At 36.3% G+C, this 19,511-nt stretch overlaps 1 protein-coding gene across 1 annotated transcript in view; it reads left to right on the top strand.

Moving 5' to 3' along the window:
• Window positions 1–19,511, top strand: part of LRP1B (LDL receptor related protein 1B) — a 1,762,610-nt gene that overhangs the window by 1,313,106 nt on the left and 429,993 nt on the right. Inside the window, exon 37 of the mRNA XM_053655128.1 lies at window positions 19,291–19,425. Within this exon, the coding sequence (XP_053511103.1) occupies window positions 19,291–19,425 (135 nt within the window). The remainder of the gene's footprint in view (window positions 1–19,290; window positions 19,426–19,511) is intronic.

Consider the following 19,511-nt stretch of genomic DNA (forward strand, 5'->3'; position numbering starts at 1 on the left):
TTCCAGGTTATCATCAGTACTCTGAGCATTGGAATTTTGCAACTGTGATTCAACCTAAATTGTTTTTAATAATTTTGGTCTAGGTGACTAACACAATAAAATAATTAGGGGGAAAAACTTACAAATTTACCCATTAGATACAGTAAGTTATTAATTTATGAGATAAACAAGTTTTTTTTCACTAAAATTTTGACTTTTTAAAAACTCCTTGTTTTAGCTTTTTTTTTTCTTTTGGGAAAAGCAGTCATTTTACCTTATCACTATCTTTTACTAACTATAAATAAGGAGGACAAATAGATCTTCTGTGTGGGGGCACTGAAGAAGTACTCAAGAGTCTGTCCTATTTGAAATGTTCTTGAGTTATTAGAACGTAAGGAACACTAATATCTCCAGAAGGCCCCTTCAAATGCATATATATTACAAGTATCTTGGCTTGTATATTAACACAAGGCTAGAAACCTTCCCATTGGTATTATGTAGCCTCACAACAATCTTGTGAGATAGACTTTATTCTTGTTTTCAGGGTTTTGTACCCCAGGCTCAGAGAGGTTTAATACCTCGTTCAAAGTCACATATTGGCTACATCATAGTGTCAGAACACCTATCTACTGAATAGTTCTTTCTTTCATCTTAAATTAAATTTTCTTTACACATATTCTCTCCAGTAAACAGTGTGGTTTATTTAATTACTACAATCTTTATGTCCAATAAAATAAGTTGTACATTAAATATGTAGAAATTGTGAAGAAATGAGAAAGATCCATTTTTCATAGGAAGAATAGAAGAACAACTTGTGTGAGAGGAGGCAGGGTAGGGCAGTGAAGCCTGTAGATTCAGAAAAACAGTTACTGAGATGGAGCAAATTGGATAAAGGACAAAAATGAGAAAGGGAGAAAAAGGAGAGTAAATTCCCAAAGTGAGATGTATTTAAAAAACACAAATTTTATTCATTTTGCAAATTGTTTTAGGGATAGTCATAATTTTAAGGAAATAAATGAATGCTCATTTAATTTGACTAAATAAAATCATTTTATACTGTTTTTAAAAAGTTGAAAAGTTACCTATTCAAATTTGATAGTTTCTTTTCCTATTGTAAAATACAACAGAAAAACAAATTTGTCTTTATTTTAAAGAATTTGAGTAATAAAAATTGACAAATATACTATCTTTTAAGTTAGTCTTTGAGTTAAAATGGGGATCCAGACATATTAGGAGATGCTGGAATACCAGATAGGGCTAACTGCTGTGGAGGAGATAAGAAAGGAAGGTTGGGTAGGAAAAGTATTAGACTGCAGTGCAATTCTGAGAAAACTTTTGAAAAGCTGACAGGGAGTTCTTGAGCCAAAATTGCTGTTGAAAGGTGTTTTGCATTTTACAGGAATGGGCCTATCTCAGTATGCCTGTCATATTCAGTCATTGTCTGGAACAGTGTTGCAAGTGGAGCCTTGGTGTGAATGGAGGATTCAATCAATTATGCTCCCCGTGCTCAGAGACTTAAGAAGTGTATGTTCATGACTGTCAAAGACCACCCCTTGTGCCACACAGATCTGTCTCTACACAGGTCTGAGAAATAGCTCCTCCATAGTTTCTGTAAACCTCTCTTCCCACAAGGAAATTTGGAAGAAGGAGGTTAGTAGCATTAACTACAGACCTTACAGCTCTAGTTGACCTCAGGCCACAGTCAACATTCATCTTCCTTCTCTTCTGCTACCCATTCTAATGTCTCTTCATTGTTTGTTATCATGCTGGCAGGTCTAGGTGACTCAAACCTTGGTTTCTGAAGGGTCAGAATCCTTAGTAGCCCTTCTCAGACTGAGGTTGCTGCCTGTGTCTTTTCAGAAGGTGACTACAAGGCTCCCAAGTCTATTATGTAGATTCCACATATATTCCTCTTTGGCCAAAATGTGTAAAATAGCCCTACCTCCGATGCCAGTAGGGGGGGGACTCCTATTTTCACTTGCTGATTTTTAGTCACAAGAAATGCAAAGTCTTTTGAGAGGAGACATGACTTGTAGTTCAATAGGACTCTTGCTGTGGCCCTTTGGCAAAAATGTGCCCCCTTTGGAAGCCAGGAGTTTCAACCCTATGGAACCCAGAGTTGCAGGAAGGGAAGCATAAGTTTTCCAGTGAGTCATTGGGAGGGATTGAAAGTAAAGCCTCTGCTGTTTTCATCTTTTAGTTCCTAGGATCATGAATTGCTCCTGTTGGTGATACAGAATTGTAGAAAGGTCTCTAGTTGAATGCCTATGAGGTTTGTCCAGAAAGTATCTAGCCATGTACTATGAAGAACAGAGGCATTTACTGAAGAAGATACAAGATACATTGTACTTAGGACAATGACATTTCAGTCCCACTTGAAGTAAGTACCTTAGGACCTCACACAGTTCTAGAGTCTCTTCTACTCTTCAAAACACTGCAGATCCCTTGTTGAAATCACCATCAGCTGCCTCTTCATATTTTCCTGAAACTTACTGACAGTCTGAAATCTTTTCCCTTTCAGAGATGATTTTAGTTTTGGGAGAATCCAGAAGTCACAATGCACCAAATGTAAGCTGTAGTGGGGCTGAGTCACCTGGGTGAATTAATGTTTTGCCAAAAAGCTCTTCATGAGATGTGATGCATGAACAGATACATTGTTATGATGAAGCTGCCAATCACCAGTTTCCCATTGCTGTGGCCATTTTTTTCACAGTGCATCTCTCAGATGATGAGGAATGGTGAGGTAGTACTCCTTGTTTGTTGTTAGGCCTAGAAATCTGTGCTCATGATTGACAACACTTTCTCAATCAAAAAACACACTTAACATGGTCTTCATCTTACAGCAACTTTACCAAGCCTTCTTTGGGTGTGGAGAATCAGGCAACTTTCTTTGGGACAACTGCACTTTTGTTTCTGGACCACAGCCAGAGACCCATGATTCATCTCCAGTTATGACCTTGAGGGCATCTGGTTCATTGGTAGTGGTTTGAATCAAGTCATTAGCAACTGTAGCATGATGTTCCTGCTGCTCTGGTAGCAGAAGCCACAGAATGAATTTTGCCATGAAACATTTCATGCCAAGATTCTGTGTCAAAATCTCACAGTAGTTTTTGGAATCCTCAGATTAGCTTCTGGTTATAATAGGCACCAATCTTTGTTGATTGCAGCCTTTACATGTTTAACATTCTCAGGTGTTCTGCTTGTTGCAGGCCTTCTAGAATGTGGATAACTTTTAACAGATTCTCAACTATCTTTGAAGCATTCGTGCCATACTTTATTTGTGCTGCACTCATTGCATTTTCCTCAAAAGCCTTCTGAATCATCCAGATAGTTTCTGTGGAGGAATGTTCAAGTTTAAAGCAAAATTTGATACAAATCTGTCACTCTACTCATTCAGTCATTTTGAACATGATGGCTACACAGAACACATGCTTACTTAACAATGTTTATAGCTCCCACTGACTGATACAGTGACGTCACCATTGTTCACACATGTGCCTTCCACTCCTCTCTCCTTGGCTGCCAAGTTACATGGATGTTGCACAAACCATTCTCCTTATATTAAGAATGGCTGGACTTTTTCCAGATAAAGCAATATACTCTATTCTGAGAATGACTCCCCATACTTTCAGAGTGTTGCCTCTGAGCTGATGTTTTACCTATACCTTTAGCGGGTTGTTCCAGCAATAAGTTGTTCTCATTGTATGAGACCATCTACTTTTGGATAATTTGCTATGTGATTTAACCAGTGGATCTCTACCCTCAAAGCCCCTTTGCTATAAGTTGGGTCCCCTGGGCAGATTCTACAATATGTGGGATTCATGCCTGTGGAACAGGTATTACATAAGCTTTTGGTGTAATGCTACTGGCTGAGAGGATGCAACAAGAAAGACAAACACATACCTGGATTTATACCTTTATAAGAAAGGTTGGAAGGTACCCAATGTAGTAGAATTACCACCACATTGTCAGCAGTAGATCATGTCTTTGAGAAATAATGTATTATGGGCTCACTGTTATTTTCATTGCTGATAGATGGGATGTTCAGAGGCAAAAGTAGCTATCTTGACCTTGCTCAGTGGGAGTCCTTATCACTGAGAGGCCTCCTTATTCATATACCAAGTCCGGGACGGCTGATGATGGTGATGGCTGGCTGAAGTTAACTGAGGAAGGCATTTTGGTTGTCAGCACCTCTTTTGTGGTTAATGCTTTCTTGGAAGCATTATGGTGGGATTTAAAAACTGCCATACTTGGTGCCCACTCCCATATAGCTATCCACATGTCCCTCTCTGGACCTCTTTATCTTTCATTTTTTAATTATACGTTCATTCCCGTGACCAGATGTCCTTGCCACTCACTACTGCCTCAGAATCTATATATGTGAGAATCCGCTACTTTTTATTTAAATGAGTGATAAGGCACACTGCTCACAATTCTGCCAATGGAGAAAATTTTATTTTCCCTCTCCACTCAATTCAGGGGCCACTCTTAACTGTAGATATAATTCATTTCTAGATTATACCCATATGTTAAACTGAATGATCCCTAGAACACATTTGGGATTTTTTTCCTCCTTCAGCTTCTTGATTAGTACCTCCATATGACCATAGATATGAGAACCAGACTCACAGTGGGCAGTTCCAGATGCATGGTCATTTGGACCCTGAGAGTCAAGCATCTGTTTCTGTTAGGAGATGGAAACATGGCCGGGACAGTTTCTCAGAGGACACGCGATTCTCTAGTGCAGATGTCATAGCCTTACGGCAGAATCCTAGGAGCCTGTTTTGAGATTGTCCTGCTGAGGCTTTCCAACAGCTCCACATTCATCTTTTCCTACCACTGACGCCTCCAACACCACAGGTTCTGCTGGATCATAAGGGCGAATGACAGGGCTGCTTGTATCATGGCCTAGGCTACTGCAGACCACTTTACTGCTCTGCATTGCTCCCAAAGTGTTGCAGACCGCTCTGCCTGATTCTAGGAATTATATCTCCATCCCTTGTGTCTAAGGGCGAGAGACAACCTTTGGAGTGCCAGCTGCAGGAGACAAAGCTTTTCTCTGGTAGCAAATGCTGCCTCAGTTTCCTCTCCCTGACCCCAAAGCTTGGTCAGAAGTCAATGACAGGTAAGACCCCTCACAGCAGGGGGCAACCTAAGCCAGAATTGATCACTTGGGAGGCCTTCATGGAAGGACTGGGCGGGGGGGGGGGCAGGGAGCTGCAACAAAGATCAATAGACCCTCAACCCCCCCTGCCCCACCCCCCCTCCCGCTTTGACATAGCCCCAGTCCCCATGTTCTCTGGGAGAAGCGCTTCCTGGCTCTAATTCCCTTAAGCTGAATACCTGATGGGGAGAGGTGCAGCTCCTTGCCTTGCTAGGGGCATGTCCTGGGGAAAAATCTGGCATCACAAAGACTTGCTGATAAACCTGTGAAATCTGCTCTGCTAAGAGTGCTTTCATTCATATGTTAAGGGTTCGATCAAGAAACCCTAAAACTCTGTTCCTGACAGTCTCTGACTCGAACTAAGCCCTCAGATATTTTTGAAATATTATCTACTGTTTGATCCTTGCCGCCCTGTATGCCTGTGTATTACAACCCAATAAAAAGCCCTGGAGGTGGGAGCTCGAGGCCTTTTTCTCCTCGGAGAAACTGGCCACTGCTGGTCTTTGTCTTCCCTGAGAAACTGGCCACTGCTCACTTCTCTCCCCTCTAAACAGATCACATCATGTCTTGGCCATATTCACTCGTGTCTGTGGCACTCGGGGGGACTTGGGAGAAAGTCGCCCCCACACCAAAGCTAGCAGTTTTCCATGTCACCAGAAAATGGTCTGTAGCAATAATCCTAGACTTGGAATAAGTGAGTTACCTCCAGAATCCATCTTTCAGAACAAGGGAGGTGCCGGCCTTTACAAGGGAGAAGTGGGCAAACTGTGTGCACTCTGACAGTCCAAGGGTGTGTTTCAGGGGCTAACACTTTTAGGAACATCCATCCAGATATCTTCATTTCTTATTTCAGAATCCCAGGTCTTAGCAATCAGGTCTCGGATTTTAGAATGGCAGACTTGCCTTTGCTGAGCATTTACACATTTCCGGAGCTCAGTCTGTGTTTGGGGCAAGTACCAGGAGTGAGTGTGAAAGGCAGCCTGTCCATGTTTTTTTTTTTTTTCTCACATCAGTGTTTCTTTTCATTTCCCTCTCTTCCTCTCTCTCTAATAAATAAACAGATTAATTAATTAATTAACTAAAAACACCAACAATTTTAGAGCAAACTTCTGCGAAACTTTTAATATTAAGCTTAATTTTGCTTTTCTGAAAATATGTGATTTTTATATAGCTAAATCTATTAACTTTTAATATAACTCATTCATAGACAATGATTTTGAAATATATAGAAATGTCTGATAATTTATTCTTTTATTTTTATTTTTTTAAAGATTTTATTTATTTATCTTTAGAGGGAAGGGAAGGAGGGAGGGAGAGAGACATCAATGTATGGTTGCCCTTCGTGCATCCCCTGCTAGGAACTGGCCTGCAGGGAACCAGCCAGCAACCCCGGTATGTGCCCTGACTGGGAATCGAACCACGATTGTTTCGCAGGCCCACACTCAATCCACTGAGCTACACCAGCCAGGGCTTGAAAATTTATTTTAAAGGTAATTTCTACCCCTTTTATTATTTCCTTGGATGAGATTATTTAAAGTTAGATTTTTCTCCTTTTGCAAAAAAAAAAATTCCTCTTTAAATTTTTAAATGTGATATTATGAAAAGCTAAAACTTGAAAAACACATAAAATTACCAAACTTACCACTTTGTATAATTTTTATTTTGATATATCATAAGCTTTGATTGTTTTAATTGTAATAGTAAACACTTTGTTATATTTATTTTACACAAGGTCTTAAGTGATTTAACAAACAGTGATTTGTTTAATCCTCATAGCAACTCTGTTATTTCTAATTTACATATTGGGAACTGAACAGAAATATTAAGTACCATACTTTGCCATGTATAATATACACTTGTTTGCCCAAAATTCTGAGGGAAAAGTAAGGATACATATTATACACGGGTAGTACTAATTCAGTATCTATATAAATATTTTAAGTCTTTTATTTATACTTATGTATTAGAAGTATAACTTTAGAAAGCAATAATGATACCCATATGCAAAATAATGCCCTGGCATACTATAATCAGTTTTGTTTCTAAACACAAATAGGTAAAAATTGAATTAAAAAATTAAAATTAATTTTGTGTCCTGAAACTTTGGGCCAAAAACATGGGTGTACATTGCACGCAGTAAAATACAGTAACTTGCTCCCGAGCCATTAAGTAGTAGAACTGAGATTTTTAACTCAGAAAATCAGAACACAGTATCTAAGACTTTAGTTATTACACTTCTTTCCTCTCTTCAGTAAAGTTCTTGAGTAAGTGATTTTTTTTTTCATCAGGGTGATGATAAAACAAAAATCTGGCCCAATTTGTTAGAAAAGCTTCTATTGTTAAGGTGTCTACTCCATCTTTGTCTGATTTACTAATTTGAAGTATTACAGAGAAACCAGGCATTGGAGAAACATGATTTCTGTCCTTTTTCTATTTAAAAAGAAAATACGATGGCAGTGTTTTCTGAAACAGGTCGATAGTGAGAAATGTCTGAGTAGGTGTCCCCTAAAGATAAACTACTTAACATCTTGCCTCAGTTTTACAGCTTAACTTTGGAAGCTCAAAACAGAAAAAAATTAAACCATTTCTCCTTGGAGCTGGTATCAGTCCTCTTCTAATGTGAAGAAGATGAGAGCGTGGCAGCACATTCTTCTCATCTGTGGCCCGAAAGTCAAACTTAGGCCCATCAGCACAGTGAGAACTAAGTTCATGCATACGGAAAATAGCACAGTGTAACTTATTTGAAGACAAACCAACCAACCAACCAGTGAATGCTTAAGAGCATGTGATAGATTGTTTTTGTTACCCTGTGAAAAGAAAAAGTTTAAAACTTGAAAATGGGATTGCTTTTATAAAAAGTATGTTGAATGTAAATTTCACTCAGGACAAAAAAAGCCAGACAGCTGTATAATTCTTACTTGATAAAAGAGTATTTTTATTTTACTTTTTAAAAGATTTTATTCATTTATTTATTTTTAGAGAGGGGGGGAGGGAGATAGAGGGTGAAAACCATTAATGTGTGGTTGCCTCTTATGTGCCCCCTACTGGGGACCTGGCTCACAACCCAGGCATGTGCCTTGACTAGGAATTGAAGTAGCCACACTTTGGTTCTCAGGATGGCACTCAATCAATCCATTAGCCACACCAGCCAGGCATAAAAGAGTAATTTTAAGGAGTATGTACAGTATCAAGGTTTCGTAACATTGTATCTTAAGGGGGTTAAGGTATCTAAAACCTGTAAAATCTACACATTTTATCTTATTCACTCAAAGGGATGAAATTCTTAGTGATTTTTTACTGTAAAAAAAGTTGCCCATTAGCATTTATACCGATTTGTCTTTCTCAAAATAAAATAGACAAACATAATTCATTGGCGGTTTAATATCAAATATTTTTAATATGAAATTTTGAGAAACTGAATCTTTATTTACCTCCAAAATGTCTGAAGAAAGGCTTTCACAGTTGGAAAATAATAAAAAGTACAACTTAATTCATATTTGTAAGCAGACATCTCATGGATCCATCGTTTTTGCTTACCACTTTTCCAGAAATGATCTTATTTAACTTTCCTCCTGTTATGAAGAAGATCACATGTATTAAATTGGTTCTTTATCTGAAGTAGGTTTCCATGAATTATATTGTACATTTCGTCTAATCCAAATGTTCCTAGTCTGCACTGATCAGCCAACATCTGGCTTCTTTAGTGGAGCTTTCTCTGATGATCTTGACTGGCTTCGCTCTCCTCTCCATTTCTGTAGCTTTCATAGTCCGCATCAGGGGTTTCAGCCAGCATGTCTTTGCAGTGTGCCCAATGGGGGCATGATTGAAAAGTGGCAGGTGCACCAGTAGGACTAACCTTGCTTTTTTACTGTAAAACCTACTAGCTTAAAGAGATTTCATTTTAAAATGCATGTGTTTGTGTATTATTTTAATAAATTATTTACAACAAATATATGATTACTCTCTTAAATATTATAATTTAATTCATTATAAAACATACACCCCAAAGGTGTATGGAATCTTAAAGGATGAGAAACAAAAAAGTAAAAAACCTGATTTAGCATTTCCTTGCATTGCCTTAGATTTTCTTGGTTTTCCTAGCTATTTCCTACAGTATGTATGCATACCCAACTTTGATGTCACTTGTCTAAAATATGTGACTTGATATGTTAAATATATATATGTATATATATAAAATTATTCTAAAATTATTTTTATAAATTCCAAAAATGCAGGAATCGCAATGGGATGAACAATTTAGGTGGTGAAAATGAGTGGTAAGAGAAAAATTAGGGTAAAAATAATATGAATCTAGAGCTAAACTGCACATTTAGAATTCTGTATTTTTGCTAGATATTAGGAGTCAATTCATATACCATTTAACTAATTTAGTTAAAAATTTTAACTAGTTAACTAAAATTTAATTATAGTGCAAAAAATACAATTTAATAACCAGTGCAAAGAGAAATATAATAAATTTGAAAGCTTGAAATATATATATAGTTTAAAATATATTTTAAAAAATCAAGTGAAGAATACATACCTGTGGAATGGGATACACTTATAGTTCAATAAAAACCAGCTTGCTGGAAGTGCATACATGTCAAAGAAAAGTAATCTTGTGAGCTGCCTTGTGATTTGGGTTGATTTGGGCATAGATTATATGAACAATTATTTTTTTTTTAATGTGGGATGAGAGACATATCAGAGTCAACTGAATACTTTTTTTTCAAATTATTTTTTTCCAAGAGAGAAGCTTCCCCCAACTGGAAGGGGAAAAATCCCCAAATGTGATACTCTGGAGACTATGTCAATCTCTTCTCTCCTTGAAAATCCCTTAATAGTGAGCCATTAGTATCAAGGAGATTGTATGGGGGAGAAGGTGGGAAGTAGTAGAATGAGTGTAGCATTTTATAATAAAGAATTTCATAAGACTGTGGGCCCTGTTAAATAATAAGTGATGTTCTTTTCTGTATTACTGATGAGTTAACTAGTAATTCTCAAATTGTACATTACCCCCAGACTAAGCAATTTAAAATCTCTGAGATGTGGCTGCACTTAGGCATTTATTTATTTACTTGTTTGCTTGTTCATTTACTTATTATATTTTAGAGAGAGGGGAAGGGAGGGACAAAGAAAGGGAGAGGAGTATTGATGTAAGAGAGAAACATTGATTAGCTGCCTCTTTCTTGTACACACCCCTACTGGGGACCTAACCTGCAGCCTAGTCATAGGCCCTGGCCAGGAATTGAATCCTAGACCTTTTGATTTGTGGTACCATGCCCAACCAACCCAGCCACTTTAGTCAGGGCTGTAATTTCTTGTTTTAACTTTACCAGACAATTCTAACAGGTATCCACTTAAGAATTATTGAACTTCAGCTGTGTAAAGGTAGACCTGTTGCTGAGATTGGGCTCACTATCTGGAAAGGGCTTCTTAATGGAGTAATCAGAAAAGGGAGGGAATGATAACATTGATATGAGAGGACAGATATTGAGAGAAGACAGGAGCCAGGGCTAGGTGCAAGGCTGGGGCACAGTAGAAAGTTGCCACTTGAAAAAACCACCCGTGGTGGCTCTGGCCAAAGTACTTTTTAGAATAAAGGTATCTAAGTTTTAGTTTGAAGGTTTGATGTTATAATAAATCTCCCTATCCCATGCTTCCATAAATTCAATGGCATTGCTTACATTTCATGTCTGTATATGGTGTGTGCTTCATATTTGTATGAATATTTCTGCCTGTGGATATGGGTAGGAGAGTAAGAAGTGGATTAGGGAAAAAAGACTAAATTTGGTATCTGTGTTAAAGTGACAGAATGCAGGAATAAAATATTGCACTGAGATGCACGATGATTGGTAAATATAGGATTGATATAAGAAAGTCTCTTTTCCCCCAAATTAGAGAAGGTAATTTTTGAAAGAGCAAAATATGGGGTTTGGATTAGCAGTAACTGTCACATCTGTCGAAATTTTAGGATAAAAATCACCTTCAGTCTGGAAATCATTATTTTAGTTTAGCTAGAGTTACTAACAAATTGCATGTCCTTAAGGCAGTCTTTGTAAACATAGTAACAATTATATATTGGGGCCTATCTGTTAAAGTCACAGCTGATAAATGACAATAAAAACCATGGAAAATGCTTATATTTATGATCTCAAAAGAAGAAGGGTATCTGCAACCAGCTCATCTCAAGGTGGTATTTAATAATTAAGGTCTAAATAAAAGTTGGTGGTTAGAAGGGAGGTTGGGAGAGGGACAGCTTGCTTTCTAATCCCAACAATCAAAGTTAAATTTGGGTTCTGTATAAGCACAGTACCATGAATTTATATAGATTGCATATACCCAAACCTTATTTGTATATAACAACAAAAGCTAAAAATACAACAACAAATCTTAGCAGCTTTGTCTATTTTAATAAAAAGTACACTAAGTGACAATAGTTGAATAGCCACTAGATAAAATATCCTCTAGCTTGAACCTAGGCCTGATGTTTATCAAGAGATCAGAGCACATTTCATGGAGAATTTCTTATAAGTTAACATGTACTTTTGGAACTGAACATAATTGTGTTTATTTTTCAAGTGTGGGATAGAGTATAATGGGTCCAACAGTATGAAAACAACAAAAAAATTGGTAGATAAATTAAGCTATCAAAATTTGTAGGTTTTAGTACTCACAATTTGAAGCTGTCCTGAAGTAATTCTTTGGACATTCTTAATGAGTTATATGTAAACTCTAAGAAAGTTTTATCAAAACCTATTACTAAAGATTACTGCTGTCTATAAAATTTACATAATTTTCTTAGTTCAAAATCTGAGCAAAGTAATTCTCCTAATTGTCAACCAGATTCTGAGCTTCCGTATCTTCATTGACCAAATTATTATCTTAGGAACTAAGTATTATAATCTATCCTCATTATCAGATTTGATGACCAAAGTAAGATCCTTCCAGAAGGATTTATTCACACTAAAAACTTTCTAAAGGTAAAAAAAAAATTATAGTAAGATTTCTGTCCAATAAATGGTGGGAGTAGCTTCTAATTTTTTAGCCTGAGCAACCATGGCTACACACACACACACACACACACACACACACACACATATATATATAAAACACTTATATATATATATTTTTTGCTATCTTTTAATCTTTTTCACATTAGATGTTAGAATCAAATGACATCCACATTTGGACTTAGAGTGATAAAACCAGTTTTAAATTAGCATAAATATACTAGTGAAAGATAAGAAAAACCTCCTTCAAGCACTACTTACAAAATTAAAATAATTATCTTTCAGAGCTCTCCATTTTATCATATCCTGCTAAATTCCCTTGTATCCCAGTTAATTAATGTTAGCAGATGGGGATGGCTACGCCATGATGAAACAGAAGTATGACTCCCCCCCTCCCTTTTCCCCTCCTTTCCTGCCTTTCCTTCTCTCTCATTTTCTTCGTACCTCCTTTTAATCTAATAGTCCATAATTCCTGAATTTCTTTTATCTTCACAACTTTTTTGCCTGAGCCCCATAGCATTTGCCTTTACTTGATAATAATCATAACAACAATAATAAGAGGAGCCAGGGAGGTTTACAATCTTGTGATATTATCAGGGTTAAGATGGGATATAATTACTTTTATCAAAGTTGCTGTTGATTTTATTTTTTTTTTCCAGAATCCCAGACAAACCAAGGGACTAAAGCTTGGCACTGTGTGATAAATTCTCTCAGATATAGATCTTTACAAATATGTTACAGTATTTATAAAAGACCCATTTAAAAAATAGTATCTTGGGGTTTTTATCTCCCAATCCCACTCAAAACTGATGAAGAAAGAAAAAGGAAAAACACATTATTGGTTAGGAAGTTGAAACAATAAGCTCACTTTTACTGTTTAGTAATAATAGCACATTGTAAAGCCATGACTTAGTTAAAGCCAGTCACTTGTCTCATATCTGCAAAGGTAAACACTGTCCACCCAGGTGGATTAGCATGTCTCAGCAGTTCCTGAAAACAGAATCCTTAGAATTTTTGCCTGTTCTAAAGCTATAGGCATCTGTACTAGAAAAGACTTTACCAATACTAGGTCTTCATGGTTCAATGAGCTACATATGAATGGGATGGTGGAGTTCAACAATAGTTGCAGATAGTCTGTATAGTAGATTCTTTATTGGGGAAAAATTGTTTGAGATAACCAATGTTATGCAATGAATCCTTTTTGTGATATTCACACATTTAATAAACAGATTCTCTATATCTTTATTAATTGGATAACATATAATTTTTTCAAAAACATCAATAGTTAGAACCCCTGAACAAATTTAATAAGCTAGCATTAAATAGGATAAATGTTAAAAAATATATGACTTAGTAGAAGCATAGTAAATAAATGCATTATATTTTATCTCATTTTTTTCATGTCTGTATGGTGTTTTCTAAAACAGTGTGTAAATTTAAGCCAGGAAACATGATTTTGAATTTTCTAGAATATAGCAGCCCAAAATAACACAGAGTCTAGTGTGCTCACAACAACTGATCAATAAGTGCTGGTCAGTAAGCCATAAGGAAATAGATACCTAAGGTGAAAGTATATTAAGAGACTTGTGTTTCTTGTTTCTTATTTTTAGACACAATCTGCATAATCTACCCTCTGTAAATGGTTATCTTTTCTGCTCAACTTAATTAACTTTTCTCTGGGGTAGAAGTCCCCTCCTTTGTTTTACAAACAAATGTGACAACCTGACTTTTCTTTTAGTTCTGACTGTAATTGCAACACACAATCATTGGTCACTGACACCTGTATAATTATCCTTGAAAATAGTAACCAATTATTGTATTGTCCTATATCTATGGAGAGCTAATTAAAATTATTATTACTTTAAATTACAAATTCTGTATTCTAATTGTGTAATTATATGACAGTGTAATTAAGATATGCCAGTTATCATATCTTAAGATAGTTGCTTCTTAATTTAACTCCGGAGTCACCTTCATGGTAACAGACTATACATCATCTCACTACCATGCTCCTGTGCCCAGAATGATGCTTAGTGTGTGCTAAGTGTTCTACAAGTATCTGTTAAATTGAGATAACTGGAGCTAAAAAGTATATTTTGGAGTAAGTGTCAAGACATAGGGATGAGTATCTTTTCTGCATTTCTTTATCTTTATATATATTTTCAATTTTTTAATCTTTAGGGTTTGTTGTAAAATTTTATCATTTTCAGCCTTATTTTATTAATAGTTAAAATATTGACTTATGTTTATCTTGAAGATATTTTCAAATATTAGAAAACATATTTTATATTAGTAAACTTATTCCATTTAAAATGTGTGTGTAATACATGTAAAAACTAATAAAGAAAGGGTATTTTTTAAACTTTTTATTGATTATGCCATTACATTTGTTCTATCCCCCCCATTCCCCTCCACCCTGCATACCCTCCCCCACCATTTCCCCCTTTAGTTCCTGAACACATGTCTCAAATTCTTTAGATTCTGTATTTCCCCTACTATTCTTACCCTCCCTCCTATGTATTTTCTATCTACTGTCTATGCTACTTATTTTCTGTACCTTCTCCCTCCTTCTCCTCCTCCCACTCCCCTGTTGCTAACCCTCCATGTGATCTTCATTTCCATGGTTCTGCTCCTGATCTAGCTGTCCTCTTAGTTTGCTTTTGTTTTAGGTGTGGTTGTTAATAATAACTGTGAGTTTACTGTCCTTTCACTGTTCATCTTTTTTATCTTCTTTTTCTTAGATAAGTCCCTTTAACATTTCATATAATAAGGGCTTGGTGATGATGAACTCCTTGAATTTGGTCTTATCTGAGAAGCACTTTATCTGTCCTTCCATTCTAAATGGAATGGAAGGACAGAAAACTTTGCTGGATAGAGCAATCTTGGTTGTAGGTCTTTGGATTTCATGACTTGGAATACCTCTTTCCAGCCCCTTCTTGCCTGGAAGGTCTCTTTTGAGAAATCAGCTGACAGTCTGATGGGAACTCCTTTGTAGGTGACTGTCTCCTTATCTCTTGCTGCTTCTAGGATTTTCTCCTTCATTTTCATCTTGGCTAATATAATGATGATGTGCCTTGGTGTGTTTCTTCTTGGGTCCAACTTCTTTGGGACTCTCTGAGCTTCCTGGATTTCCTGGAAGTCTATTTCCTCTGCCAGAATGGGGAAGTTCTCTTTTATTATTTGTTCAAATAAGGTTTCCACTCGTGACTCTTCCCCTTCTGGTACCCCTATAATTCGAATGTTGGAATGTTTAAAGATGTCCTGGAGGTTCCTAAGCTTCTCCTCATTTTTTTGAATTCTTGTTTCTTCATTCTTTTCTGTTTGATCATTTTTTTCTTCCTTCTGGTCCACTCCATTGATTTGAGTCCCAATCTCCTTTCCATTACTATTGGTTTCCTTTGCATTACCATTCATTTCAATTAGTTTAGCTTCCATATGTTTCTCTAATTTGTGACTAAAATCAACCAGTTCTGTGAGGATCCTGATGACCAGTATTTTGAACTGTGCATCTGAAAGTTTGGCTATTTCTTCATCGCTTAGATTGATCGGCTCTGGGGCTCTGAGTTGTTCTTGAGCCATTTTTGGTCTGTTTGCGCCATTAAGTAAGCAGAGGGAAGCCTTAGTTGTTTACCAGCACGGGGCCACCCAGGTCGCTGGTTTGTGACGCTGTGTGTGGGGGCATGGTCAGAGAGGGAGCAGTGGCAGTCCTCTCTGCTAGCCCAGTCCGTCCAGTCCCACCACTTGCCCTGGCATGTTTATCCGATCGGAATTGTGTTAGCCTCTTCACTGGTTTATCTGCACACAGATTCGCGACCTACTACAGCCAGCCACGCCTCTTCCCTATGTGCTCCAGTAGCTAGCCTGCGACCTGCGCCTTTGGCTGCTTGCGTACCACCTGTTCGGGGATCTTTTTTTGCCAACCTGCTCTGCTTCTGGCTTCGCTCCTCTTACCGGTTTAGCTGAGCATTTCATTGTCTTTGGACTCCGTATTGTGGATTTTCTGTGTGGCTTGGTTATGTTTATTGTTGTTAGAAATAGTTGTTCTTAGATTTGGTTGTGCACGGAAGCAAGGTGGTTCCACCTACACCTCCATCTTGGCGGAAGTCCAAGAAAGGGTATTTTGATATAAATGGAGTGATTTAATTATTTCATTCTCTTGGTCCTGCTTAATGCATTACCACATGATTGATTTGTTCATGTATTTCTCAAATACAGCTAATGAAAGAATACAAGGAAACCTTTCAGTTTCTCAGTGTCCTGGTCAAAAGGACTTATCCTAGCAGTAGATTCACCATTATAAATTAATCTACTAGTCACAAAGTGAATATCTGTGAAGTGTCTACTGCACATGTGACTGTGTTGGCAAATTTGGGTTCACTGTAGTCCCTACTTGTGAGATATCTCAGTCTATTTCTGAGAAGAAATAAAAAGATGCAATATCAGCTCAATATGAATAAGTGTATATCAGCTCAATATGAATAAATATACTTGCAAAATGCAGTGGTATATGTGAAAAAGAATGCCTCCTGATCATATGGGAAAAATGTTCACCAAGATGGCAAAGGTGTTACAAATGATGAAACTGTAAAAGTTACATATAAATTTAGTGTCCTTTTTGTAGTACTTATAAACATTGTTGCAAATATCTTCTTTGAACTCCTGCAAAAATACTTGTCTGTACTTCTTATATTCTGCTCATGCTATACTACTTTGAATCATCAGTCACTTTTGTGTGTGCATACCTGGTATTGTTTTATAAAGTTGAGATTATAAAATTTCTTGTGGTAAGGGCTGTGTCTTCCTTGTATCCACTCCTAATAAATCTTTATGTAGCACATCACATTTGTTCACTTATTCAATGCATGAAACTCCATTATAGGTACCAGGAATAAAACAGTGAACAAAATAAAGCCATAGCCCTCAAGAGATTATAATCTTGTGAGATAAGAGAGACTCTAAACAAAACAGCAATAAATGTTGTAAGTGGAAAAATAGTTTTGGTAAGGAAGATAGAGCATGACAAGGGAATAATTTTATGGAGTAGTCAGGGAAAGTTTCAGTAAGAAGAGGAATATTTAAGCTGTGCATATATGTGGGTGAAGAGAGCATTTTAGACACAAAGAATAGTAATCTAAAGACTGTTAGACTGGATAGCATTTGTCTTGTTTTAGGAAGAGAAGAGCCTGTTATTAGAGATGTGTGAGTAAGAGGGGGAGCAGACGAATATCAGGTGAGAGAGGGTTGAAGGATGTTGGTAGATCATGGATATCATAAGAAGAAACCTTAGTTTCACTTTTGATGAAATGGGTAATATTAAAGAGTTTGAGTGGAAGGAAGAGAAATGCTATTTACTTTTTTAAAAGAGCAACAATGACCTCTAAGTGGAGAAAAGACTCAGGAAGAAAGGGGTCACTGAGACAGAAGTGGAGACTGGGCTCCAAGATAGGAAGGAGCCTATTGCAGTAGTTCAGGCAAGAGATAATGGTAATTTGCTTTACATTATAAATAATAGAGAGTGTGAGAAGTGGTTTGATGATGGGTATAATTTAAAATAACAATAAGAAAGAGCCAAGATGCTTGGTAACAGATGGAATTTGAGAGCATTTGGTTATGGATTAGATGGGAAGTGTGAGAAAAAGTGAATAAGAACAGTGTCAGATTTCAGTCCCTGAAACACAGGTTGGAGCTGTCATCCATCCTACCACCATAGCATTGGAGACCTGCATCAGACGACTACAGGAGAAGCTTGTTTCAGACAGAAACCCATGACCTGCCTTTTGTATATCAAGATCAACTTCTCTACATACAAGTGGAGATAAAAAGTAGACTGTTGTAAATATGCACTTAATGTTTGCAGAAGAGAATTGGACTTGTTTACAATGCTTGATATTTATGCAAAAACAATGCTTATTTTTATTGATTGATTTACTTTTTCAATAATAAATACACGTTGTCTGATACTTTTATAAAATAGGAAAAATCAAGTTCTTGCTTCTCAGATATATATTTGAAAATGGCATCTTTGTTTTGCTTCAAATAATTGTGTATCTGATTTAAGCATTCTTTGGGACAAGGGATGTTTAGGATCATCCCAGAATAAGTTAAAAAATGACTGTAAGTCATTTGAATCAGAAAAAATGACTATAAGTTCATTTGAATCAGAATCCCAACACTTACTCATAAATGGTTTATTATATTAATTGCTTTTTCTTTATTTTCTATAGTCTGTCACTGTGTCAGAGGGAAATTGCATTTGTCTTAAGGGGTTTGTTCTTCAAGTGGCCAAGTAGATTATAACACAGAAACTTACTTTGTCGGTGGCAAAATGATTATTTAATGATTTGTCCCTAGTGTCTTTCAGTTGGCTGTGTTTAAAATCACTGGTCTATAATTGCTCCTCTTAATGTATTTGCATGTATGTATATTTCACTTATAATCTTTAGATGCATTTTTATTCAGATATTCAAAAATAATGACTTATCATTTTTATAATAGCATACAGCCATTCTTCAAATATTTTAAAAACAATTTGCACAATGAGATCTTGAAAAATAATCTAAGGGGCATGTAGTTAAAATTTGCTAAACTAGTATCTCAGAAGTAATAATTGGATGATAACGCATTTTTAAAACTTTGTACATTTTGAATGACTTTGTACTTAAAATATTATTGATATAGTTGAAATACTCTTCCATTTTTTCCATTCTCTCTCTACTGTGAGACTTTGTTGAGTTGATTATCCCCAGTAGTATTATTTTTATATTTAGAGGACTCAGACCCAGTGTAAAGAGAAAAGCTATTGACCAAAACATCATGGTTTGATATCAAGATGGCAAATTCATGGGGGATAACATATGTATTTTCCAAGGTAAAGTAAGAAAATGAAGAAACAATAATGAATGATGGAATAAATAAATTTTCACATATTTCAAAAATATTTAAAAAACACATTTGACTAGGTCCTTTCCTATTATTTTAATATCTTTCTTACTATATTGGTAAATTATCCTGAAGATTACTTATACATTAGTACACCCAAAATACTGATGTAATGTGATTCTAATATGTATAATTGCTGCTTTCTGTAGTGTGTGTATGTTGGATGATTTTTTTTTCTTTGTATCTTATCCATAGAAAATGATACCATCTACTGGACAGACATGGGCTTCAATAAAATTAGTCGAGCTAAAAGAGATCAAACTTGGAAAGAAGATATCATTACCAATGGCTTGGGAAGAGTGGAAGGGATAGCTATCGACTGGATTGCTGGTATAACTTTGACTTGGTTATATTTCACACTTATTTTTAAGGGCTCAATTTGCTTCATAAAAATTCTGATATTTTATATATTTATA

The sequence above is a fragment of the Artibeus jamaicensis genome, unplaced genomic scaffold, assembly GCF_021234435.1.
Source record: "Artibeus jamaicensis isolate MK-2021 breed Jamaican fruit bat unplaced genomic scaffold, CSHL_Jam_final contig_935, whole genome shotgun sequence".
Classification (NCBI taxonomy): Eukaryota; Metazoa; Chordata; class Mammalia; order Chiroptera; family Phyllostomidae; genus Artibeus; species Artibeus jamaicensis.